We start from the raw sequence: 11522 nt of genomic DNA on the forward strand, positions 1-11522 counted from the left end.
AAAGTTAAGTGCAGTATGTCTTTCTTGTCTAGCTACATATGATAAGAACAAAAAACAGTTTTAAAGGCTAGTGGTTTGTGGAACATGTCCAGAGGAGAAGGAATGAAAAATTTGTGAAATCTCAATTAACTTATCATAGTGACAGCTTTTTTTATTGTATATATTTCTGTTACTTCTTGCAGAAAAAGAAAGTCTCTTGTAATGTTTTCTGGAGAGAGAGTGCAAGGGATGCATTCATGGCGTGCAGCTGTAGCTCGCTGGACCTAGCAGAATAGCCCGTGGAAGGGCTCAGTCTGTGCAAGTCACAGAATAATATATATGTACAGAGGTAGAAGAATTGAACAGCATTGTAGTTTGATATCCTGTGACATAAATGAATCATCAGCCAAATACACCTTTTTTTTTTTTCCCAATCTTTCCATAAGAAATTTATGTCTTTCTACCATTATATTAACGGATTTTAGCATCTAAGTGAAAATATATCCTTCATTAAAGTGAAGCAGTTGGCATTGTGTAGTGGTCTGAGGTGTTTTATGACTTTAGGGGGAACACAGAGCTTTTCTCAAGAATTCGGCATTTTGCAATGGCTCCTTTAAAGGACTAAAGGCAAAGTGATTCAGTGGTTTCAGGAGCCTTGTTGTCACTTGCTCCAGTCGTTCAAATAAAGATGCATCTCGGCATCTAGTCGGTGCAGTTTGGAGATGGGCATGCAAGCTGGCTCCTTGGTAAGCCAGCAGCTGGCTGAGGGAGACCATCCAGAGAAGGACCCAGGCTTGCAACGGTTTTGAACGTTAGTAACTTGAATAACTGAGACTTGGGGTTCTGCAGGACTGGGTTTCAAGAAAAGAGATATCAAATGTGAAACGAGAAGCTCCATGTAAATGGCTGACATTTGTCTTTAGGTGTTTGCTCAAGTGTAGGACTCGTGAAGGAACTGAAGATGAAGGAGGCGTGTTTATGTTCAAGTCCAATTTTATTTGAATTTTTACATGCTAAAGGAAAACTGGTTCCCTTGCTTGTTCAAAGGCACTCTTAGAGGGGCCCAGAAAATATCTTGATAATCCTTGAACTTTTCAGTTGTACATATTGGGTGGCTTTTAGCTCCCTAGAATGTCATTCTGACGAGGACTGAAACAGAAGCTCAGTCCAGTGCCATTATATAGCTGGGTTTGGAGTTTGAGATGGAGAGCAAGAGTATATATATTTTAACTCTTCGTATATAAAATTATTTTTTCCTAGTTTTATAAAAGGTCAGTATTTAGTATGAAAACAAAATCAGAATATTCTTAACAAGAGATAAGGAAGTTTTTTAAATCTCTTACTATTCTGGTTTTCTCAGGTTGTAGTTCTGAATTTTGGGAGCACATCACCCCAGTAGTTCTCTGCTTCCATCTTTGCCTTCATACTTGCTTCTCTGTACTTTAATACCATTTTATTTTAAAAACAGAAAAATGCAGGCATATGTTATGTCACATAATCTAATTCTATTTGTATTCTAGTGCAGGTTTTCTGCACATTAATTTCTTCACTTTCCCATCCTTAATAAATATTCCATTTATGTAAAAACTATTCTCAGTATCGGATCTAAGTAATACAGAATCATACAAATGCTTTGCTCTATAGCAATCCCTCTGGAGCTTTAACTAGGACCTCAAAGTTGTCTGTCTGCCTTCTGCAGCAGATGGGCGCACACAGAGGAAAGCGTGTATTCCGGGAAGCAAGTTTGTATTACCCTGTTGATTAGGCATATCTGAATACTAATTTGATTTGCATTATAGATGACCTTGGTGGAAGTAAAGTGATGCACAAATTGAACTGTACAACTGGTTGCTGGTCTGGCTCATGTTCTGTTTTGCCTATAATCTTTCAGACATTTCCCTTACAAAGTGTGACTACTGTAGTCTTTGAGGAATTGGAGTAATTTTTGATGAACTGCTCTGTTAGCGTGAAGAGTTAGTGAAATTCCGTATCTTTGCTAGGCACTTACGGTCTGTGTGGATACTGCAGTGTGTGAGGGATGACTTTAATCAGCGTGGAGCTAATATGTTGCTCATCAGAACTCCTTATATTGCAGTAAATAGTTCCAGCAAAACTTCAGACAATGGGACTTTTATCTGTATATGTTTGTTTTCAAGCCTTCCTGAAAAAAAGTGATGCTTACCCAAGGCTCATAGCTTAGGTGAATGCACAAGAACAGTTTGTTATTGTTATAAAGGTGCTTCCACCTAAATATATCCACAGAAGTGTTGCTAAGCATGTCATTAAGTATTTTGCTTCCCTGCTATTGCGGTGCTCTAGCTGGTGACTGCTTCTCTTTAGAGCAGAGGTGGTCTTGCTGACCTGCACAGCTCAGGTTTTGCCTGGATCACTTCCATTGCACAGCGATAAGTAGGTGTTGGTATGTTATCTTGATCATCTTCATGTGTATTTCGTATTTATATTGTATGTGGATAATCTGCGCACTCTAAAGGGTGCTTACACATTACCTATCATCTTTTTTATTGATTTGCAGGCTATCCGATGCACTCTGGTGAGCTGTAGTTGTCAGTGTTTCAAACCTGGGAAAATAAATCAGCGACAATGTGACCAGTGCCGGCATGGATGGGTAGCACATGGTAATAATTCTTCTTACAGTCTATTTAAGACCTTTAAGGATCTTTCTCACTGTAGCATGGTTTTTTTGTTGTTGTTGTTGTTTTTTTCCGCATTTTATTTTACATTCAGTTTTATATAACTCTTGTTACTCATGCTTATTTTTTCTTTGTAATTTTATTTTCAGCCCTGAGCAAATTAAGGATTCCCAACCTCTATCCAACAAGCCAGGTAGAAATAGTTCAATCCAATGTTGTCTTTGACATCAGTAGCCTCATGCTGTATGGAACCCAAGCCATTCCTGTGCGCCTTAAAATCCTGCTGGATCGGCTTTTCAGTGTCCTGAAGCAAGAAGAGGTGATACAAATTCTCCATGCTCTGGATTGGACACTACAGGATTATATACGTGGATATGTGCTACAGGTATTGAATTAAGGGATTTCTTTTAAACATAAAAATGGTAGTTACGTAGTATCTCAATGTTTTTTAGTTTAATCATATCAGTGGTCCACAATGGAATTGAACAGGGAATTCTGAAAGAAGTATTAACAGTGTGGTACGACTGAAAGTCAGTGATAGACTTGTACGTACAAGTATAGTGCCAGAAAAGAAAGGGTGGATTTTTGGTCATTGCTCTTTTTTTATTCATATTTCATTAACTGAAATCTTACTACTTTGCTCAAATCTAACAGCATGGGTAAACCAAGATAAAAAGAAAAAGTTACTGGGAATGTATCTGAGTAAAGGCTTCAGAATTTGCTCAAAGTATTATTTAAGCAGTGAGTTTACCTTTATACGGCAGAATAATACATTGACAAATAAACTTGCCATCATTTTAAACACCAGGGACAATATATCTCTGGTGCAGTGCTACTGACCTTACTGGAGCTACATCAAGGATGAATCTGGCCCCATGTGCTTACACTGATGCTAGTTCTTGCTATAGTGGAAGTTACCTTTTATGTAAAGTAACATTATGATCTTACATTATGACACAAATCAATATTTAATGGTCTTGATAATCTTGCTTTTTAGTGTTAGGATTAAAAATATGGAATCAATTACCTTGAACCTCTACCACATGAAAAATTTATAATGTTACGTTCTTCATCATCTTAGAAACTCTTACATGCACTGTGAAAAATCTCAGTAGGCCATCAAATACATGTTCTGTGATAAAATATTTATTGTAGTTATTGGGAAAAGTTAGGCATAGCTAGAGTTTGAAAGAACTCCAACACTCTAGTGTAATTACAGCTGTGCTCTGTGAACACTGGCAATAGATCAATACAGGTTCATTTGTTCTCTGATCTTAGTTGCTTGGAAGATTATTAAACTTACAATGAAAGAATACTTGACTTAAATGAGGAGCTAAATCTTGGTCTGATTGCTCCATCTCTGCTGTCTGTACTTACATGGTAGTAACTGTTGTTCAAATGACATGTGTCTTAATTTCTGTGGAAAAAAATAATTTAATGGAAAGTATTACTGTTAGTTTTACCAATACGGTAAAATTTGGAAGAAAATATAACAGAATTGCCATTAATCTATCATTAAATAGAATAATTTTATAATTTACCTAGAGAAGAATTTCTAGTCCCTGGGGAAAAAATGGGCTTGGGGAGGATTGGGTTTTGTTTGTTTGCCTTAACTAATGTCTCACTCATTTGAATATTTTTGCTTTAGGATGCTTCAGGAAAGGTGCTGGATCACTGGAGCATCATGACCAATGAAGAAGAACTGGCTACTTTGCAGCAGTTTCTTCGTTTTGGAGAAACTAAGTCCATTGTAGAGTTGATGGCAATTCAGGAGAAAGAAGGACAATCAATTATAATACCACCAACAACTAATTTGGATATTAGGGCATTCATAGAAAGCTGCAATCAACACAGTCCTAACTTTTCTGCTTCCTTGGACAAAATGAGTCCCACCAACATTCATCCCTTTGAGAATATTGTAAATAACATGGCTTTCATGCTGCCGTTTCAGTTTTTCAGTCCAGTGCCTCCACCTTTGATAGGTTCACCACCAGAAAGACATTTGATTGAGCAAGGTCAAGACCATAGCAGTGAAATTAAACAAGATGTTCAGATACCATTTTCTGAAAGCAGCTTCTTAACTTCTAGTTCTGCACCATTTCAAGTTGAAAATGAGAGAAGCATAAATGGTCCAGATGTCACCACTAAAACAGAAGATGATGCCCTTTTAAGTGATTCCAGTTCACATAATACAGCAGCAAAGCTTGAAATGACAGCGCTATCTCCAGAAAACAAAATGAAATCTGTTGAAAAAAATGGCGCAGGGCCAAGGAAAGGGCGTGTTTTCTGCACTGCATGTGAAAAGACATTTTATGACAAAGGTACTTTGAAAATACATTATAATGCTGTTCATCTGAAGATAAAGCACAAATGCACAATTGAGGGCTGCAATATGGTATTTAGTTCTCTGCGTAGTCGAAATCGTCATAGTGCAAATCCTAACCCCAGACTCCATATGCCGATGAACAGAAATAACAGGGATAAAGATCTGAGAAATGGTTTGACCATTGCTGGACCTGGAGATAGTAAAAGGACAGAATTTACAATTTTAACTCCAGATAGCAGAACTATTACCAGCTATGGCAGCTCTTGTACAGATTCAAAGGGCCAAGCTGGTTTCCCTAGTATTGGACAGAATGGTGTTCTCTTTCCAAACTTAAAGACAGTACAGCCTGTTCTTCCTTTCTATCGCAGTCCAGTCACACCAGCTGAGCTTGCTAATACTCCAGGTACTCTTCCTTCTCTGCCTCTTGTTTCTTCCTCAATACCAGAGCAGCTCATTTCAAATGAATTGCCATTTGACATGCTACCCAAGAAGAAATCTCGTAAATCCAGTATGCCCATTAAGATAGAGAAAGAAGCTGTTGAGACACCTAATGAAAGTAGTGATGTCGCCAGCTCCGAAGATGATACACGTCTGCAAGTGGTAAGCGATGGAGAGCTTGAGACCTGTGAGCATAAGATAGAGAAGCGGGTGACCGACAGGGTGGAAAAGCACCCCCATTCAGGTAATTCATGGAAATCTCTCTCTGGGGTAGAGGGCCCAAAGTATTTTGAATCTGTCTTTGCTCCAGATAACAAATACATCAAGGATGTCTCTGAGAATGAATTGCATCACTGTGGGAAAGAGGTTAAACCAGAAGAAAACCAACCATTAAAAATAGTTTCCCATGAAATTATATATGAAGATCCAAAACACCACCACAATGATGTTATAAAACCAATGACTGAACCCCCCCTGTATATTAAAGAGCAGTCAAAGCGCAAGATGCCTAAAAATGACTGCCCTGAATTGCAACACCACTTGCTGACCGGGGGCTTTTTCAGCACTTTGTCAAACAGGGGTGCTGCCATTCCTTGTTTTGAAGAGACTAAAGATATGGATCATGTCAGTCAACATGCACTAGGGATTCAGAAGGAAGAAAGCCGCTTTCATTGTGACATCTGTAAGAAGACTTTTAAAAACCCTTACAGTGTAAAAATGCATTTTAAAAATGTACATCTGAAAGAAATGCATATTTGCACAGTTGAGGGCTGTAATGCTGCTTTCCCTTCTCGTAGAAGTCGAGACAGGTAAGAAAATTATAAACAAAATTGTATTTATTTTACCATCACAGTGGAGCCTAATTTGAAATTAAAATGAGTGTTTGAGGAATGGAGCCTGCAAGATTTTCTGTGTATCCTCGTATAACAGGTACGATAACTTATCAGAACATTCATGAAATGAAAAGCCATTGAAAGAAACATTTCCTTTCCACTAGACTACAAGGTATTAAATAAAGCCATGAAAATTTCATAACTAATGAAGACTGCAATCGTTGAAAGAATACTTTAGAACATAAAGGGGAAGCCACAAGGGTATGAATTCAGCAATTTTTCAGCAGATGCATGTGGGGACTTATATGTTTAATATGTACTTTCCATGTGTATTTTAATGTTTGCAGTTTTCTTTAATGAAAAAGCAATTAGATCAGTTCAGGAAATCTTTACTCACCTTTGTCCTTGCTTTACTCAAAGATTTTGAACAGACTGATAGGAAAAAGTCCATAAGAAAAGTAAGATTACCTTGTGTCAGTACAGAATTGACATTGCACAGTGCTAGCTGAACTAATGCTATCTGTTGTATATTCACCTTGGTAGTGCTTTAATAATGAGAGCACATACTAATTCCTAAATTATGCTATGAGCTTGATTCATTTCACTGTTACTGCAGTCTTGCATTGCTGTAAATCACTTGATTTCAGCCTATTATGCACGCGGGCTGAGAAACAAGATCTGCAGCTTGGAGACCATCAGTTACGTATGTTAATTGATAAGTGGCGTACAGCAGACCCGTTAAAGCGCGAGTCAGTCTTGTGAGTTTGCGAAGACTCCTGTAACAGTGTTAGAGCAGAGCTCGGCTGCAGAAAGCAGGCCTGGATAGTGGTTCGGAGTGACACAAGGTTTAGATTGTCTGTGATCTGCTGGGAGTACTGGAGCCAGCTGATGCAGTCCAGGGGGAGGACGAGCCAATCCGCGAGGACTGGCCGCCGCATCTGAGATGCGCAGATTCAGCTGCGGCTGGCGGGGCTTCGTACCCTGACCTGCTGCCTGCATCTTCCCAGATGTGAATTCCTCTCCCCTGTAATTGTGATCTGCGCCACAGGAAAGGCGGCCAGCACTAAGATTTGCCTTCACATGCCACAGATTCCTTCCCACACCAGTATATTTAGTTAACTTTTAACATAGGTGCTTTTGGGAGATGGTTTACTGAAGAAAAAAAAAAAAGGAGAGGGGGCATAAAAACCGTTCCACAAGAACATTCCTCCCAAGGCTTGAGCAAAACAGTAGGTATTTAGAACAACTTTGCAGAAGCCTCTAGAGTTAAACACAGAGTGCTGTGACTACAGGTGCAAAATATTTCTGTGCCATTTTGAATAGTCCATAGTTTGGATGAAACTGAGTTAGGTGATAATAAGGGGGAAATGGCTGTTTTCACTGTTTTGCAGTGAACTGCATCTTCTAGCCAGAGTCTGGAAGTTCAGTGAGCTGATTGATATTATTGAATGAATGGCAGCGTTTTCCTCTGTTTTGGTGGGTTTAAATTTAAGCCAGGGATGCCCATTTGAAAACTACAGGTTCTGTAAAATGCAATATTCCTTCATTCAAGGAAATTCCTTTCAAGGAAAAGCTATGCACAGCTGCATCCTGGTACATGGTTAGAGTACTTAAGAAGTCATCAGTATTTTTTGCAGGCTCAGGTGCCAGTCCTTTCCTGCTTTGTCCACTGGAAAAGGTTCTCATTTTCTCCCATCCCCAATCCAATCTTGGATCTCGCTTCAGCATACAGAATGTTTTTAATCCGTCCCCAACTCTTTCAGGTCCAGCCTAAATTTAGTGGAACAGACAGCTGTCCACAACGCAGAAGAGAATCTGAGACATTGATTTCTGTGCAGTTATTTCTAATATTTGCCAGTGAGAGCAAGTTCAGACACCCAGTCATATGTAGAAATCATCTGTGTGCACTCCCACTGTGGCAGTTGGTCAAATTAGAAATATACAGTTCGTGCATGCTACTAAATTTTGATTTTTTTCCCTTGTTAATGATCGTTATGAAACAACTTTTCAGTGAGGCAAAACACTTTCTTGCTAAGCTTGTCTTTGTTCTTCTAGACATAGTTCAAACCTAAATCTTCATCATAAGCTTCTGACTAAAGATACACTGGAATTCAACAACCATTTCAATGCAACATACCTCTTGAAAGACATGGCTAAGGAGTTTTGTCAAGATGTCTCTTTAAAACAACATGTTGGACATACTTCTGTAATCTTCAAAGGAACAAACAGAGCAGGCAGCTTGGTTTTTCCAGTGAGCAAAATTAGAGAAACCTGTTCTGAGAGTTATGGATACGATCCATTGAATGATGGAGCCGTTCTGGATCTAAGCACTACTTCCAGCATTAAATCTGAGAGCAGTGCTCATTCTTGGGACTCTGATGGAGGAAGTGAAGTGTGCACCATGCCCTTGGATGATAGTGATGAAAGCTGTGAAGGACCCAGCCTAATGCCCAATGAGGAACTCTACCAAGACTGTACTTTAATTGAGAAAGCTAATCAAAACTTTACAAATTTGCCTTCCAGTTTGCCAATAACCTGTCACATATGCCAAAAAACTTACAGTAATAAAGGAACTTTCAGGGCTCATTACAAAACTGTGCATCTCCGCCAGCTCCACAAATGCAAAGTCCCAGGCTGCAACACCATGTTTTCATCTGTTCGCAGTCGGAACAGGCACAGTCAAAACCCGAACCTGCACAAAAGTCTGGCTGGGTCACCAGCTAGCCTTCAGTAAGATCATGCTGATCTGAGTTTATTTCTGCTAACTATTAATCATTTCAGTTAAGGAATGTCTTAAAATTAGTTTTGTTTAAACTCACTTGACTTCTAGCCCACTTGCCAACCACAGTCAAATTCTTTTCTCCTGTGTGTGCTCTCCAGAAGTTTCACTTAGCAAAGGTTGGTGCCATAGTTTTTGTGCAATTATTTGGTTTGACTTTAAATAGCCAAAACTTCTGTAAGGATAAGAAGGCAGTTTTGAAATGGGGAAAATATGGCATCATTAACTGAAGTATTTCTGATACCTGCAAAGTGTTACTTGCCAACAGTAGGAAATTCAAATGAGAACCATCATCCCTTGTGTTTACATGTCTAAATGAGCAGAGTTGTGTAAGGCGTGAGTAAAGGTTAGCATGTGTTTCCTCTGGTTGGGTTGAGAATTTTGGGGCTACCATTTCATTCCTGAGACCATAGTCCAAAAGTGACTTGCAGTATTAAGTGAATGTGATATTTGCAATTTACTATGTCCTGAAAGCCTAAAGATAAAACACAAATTTGGGAAGATTTTGCATATAGTCCAAAATTTCTGAAAATTCTGCAGTCTTTATTCTTTAAGTTAGCATTTCTTGTGAGTAAATATTGCAGTATTTTGTCTTTATTAGAATTGAGAACCATTTGTTTTGCAAAAGGAAGGTCTCCTTAACTGAGAGGGTTTCCTGATTTAAATCTGAGGTATTCTGATAGATTGTAGTGATAGAGAGGAAGAATAGGTTTAGCTAAGGTTGTTTCTGAACCACAGCAAATGCATCCATGAAACACAGGGAAGAAAATGAACCCTTAATTAAAATGCACTTTTTGAGTTCCACTTTCAGGAAAAGTTTTTTTTTTTTAAATAGCAAAAAAGCCAAAAAACAAACAGCTAAAGCATTTGAAGGTGCAATTCTAAGCCTTTGAGAGGTACAGATAAAATGGATGCAGTAGATATCTTTCATAATTGAGCAGTTATTGTTTCTCTTACTGGTGGGGGGGAAAACGTGTTGATCTTTAACAATAAGAGTATGTTTATTCTGATTCACACCTTTTGGAGTTTTTTATAAGAGCATTGTTCAGTATCTGTTAAAATGTTTAAAATCCTTGTACTTGTCCCTGTAATTAACAGTATTCTGCATTATGTTCTATGCACTTAAAAGACTGGTCTTGCATTGTATTTAAAAAACACTTTAATATTTAATTTGTAGTCACATCATACAAATGCTGTGTGTACTTGTGGTGCATCTTCTTTGACTAAAGCATTTCCAAATGGAAAAAGAAATGCTAAAGCAAGTTTTACAATTACAGCTTTTTTAATTCACCCGTTGAAACCAGTTATCAGTTGTAGTATGCAAGCATGACATCGGCGGCACAATCTGTACATATTATACCAAAGCGCTTACAGTATTTGTGGTTTCTAAACTAGTCTAGCTTTCCAGTATAACTGGATCTTAGTCTTTATTCATTTTTGTGACTGAATAAGAATAGACCAAATTTCTGGATTTCGTACGTCTGTAGGAAGAATAGTACAATGCTATTGCCATATGTCTTGATGTTTAACTTATTCTAAAATATCCTATGGTATTGTAGCCATTTCATATTGTATAAAGGAAACAAAAGTGGACTGAATATTTCACTAATTCTTTTGAAAACTGGTTTGTGTGTGAGTATGGGTTATGCAAGGAAAAAACATGACACAGTTGTAAATGTTTGTGCTCAGTAGAAATTGTTTCCATGCATTGTGTAAATTAATCTTATTTTTTTAATTTACAGTAGGTTTATGTGATATTTAAAATAATCCATTTGTGCTTGAAGCTGTCAGGAAAAGTTATTAGCCTGGGGAAAGCTGTGCCATTGCTTTGGGGATTTGTGTTTCGGGCTTGGGGGCTTTTTTTGTTGTTGTGTTTGTTTTTGTTTTTTTAAGTGGGAACTCATATTAGTGGAGATTCTGATTTGAAAGCTAAGGGCACAATCACAGGAGATACTATTGCTCCCAGCCTTTTGATAGTGTAAATCAATGGTTTGTTATCCAGCTATTTCAAGCTTATATATATATATATTTATATATATATATATAAACCTATTTGTTTAATCATAAATGGTGTTTTTTGAAACAGTGTACTGTAAACTAATGCTGTAATGCCCATTAATTTAGCTTTCACTGTGTCCAAAAAGGCAACACAATTTGTATACCCTAAGAATTTTGTATGTGTTAATAAAAACAAATATTAATGTCTCTAGTTGATTTTAAAAAGTAGGCTTTTGTGACTGAAAAAATTGTTATTCTTCAGTTTCATTTAAAAAAAAAAATCTGAAAACACATTCCCTGTTTAGAGGACACTGTGTTTTGACAATGGTACTAAGTGATTCCACAATAAGGAAGTATAGTTATTTTAGTGAGCCTTTAGAAATAATGTAATAAATGTTGCCAGATATTTTATTGATTCTTCTTTGTGCAGTAGGCAAGGGGAGGCATTAATACAAATGTCATCAGTGTGAACAGAGGTAAATACCTGGTTATTGAGAATTTCTTTAAAAGTTAGGCAT

The 11522-nt window shown here is 37.7% G+C and overlaps 1 protein-coding gene across 3 annotated transcripts in view; it reads left to right on the forward strand.

The window, feature by feature from the left end:
- The window catches only part of BNC1 (basonuclin zinc finger protein 1), a 77411-nt gene extending 66196 nt beyond the window's left edge, over positions 1–11215 (forward strand). For all 3 annotated transcript variants that reach the window (XM_064517298.1, XM_064517299.1, XM_026121340.2), the window contains exons 2-5: positions 2513–2615; positions 2780–3015; positions 4279–6203; positions 8283–11215. In XM_064517298.1, coding sequence (XP_064373368.1) covers positions 2513–2615; positions 2780–3015; positions 4279–6203; positions 8283–8961 — 2943 coding nt within the window. In that variant the 3' untranslated portion in view covers positions 8962–11215. The remainder of the gene's footprint in view (positions 1–2512; positions 2616–2779; positions 3016–4278; positions 6204–8282) is intronic.
- The last annotated feature ends 307 nt before the right edge of the window (positions 11216–11522 follow it).

The sequence above is a fragment of the Dromaius novaehollandiae genome, chromosome 10 (genome assembly GCF_036370855.1).
Source record: "Dromaius novaehollandiae isolate bDroNov1 chromosome 10, bDroNov1.hap1, whole genome shotgun sequence".
In the NCBI taxonomy this organism is placed as follows: Eukaryota; Metazoa; Chordata; class Aves; order Casuariiformes; family Dromaiidae; genus Dromaius; species Dromaius novaehollandiae.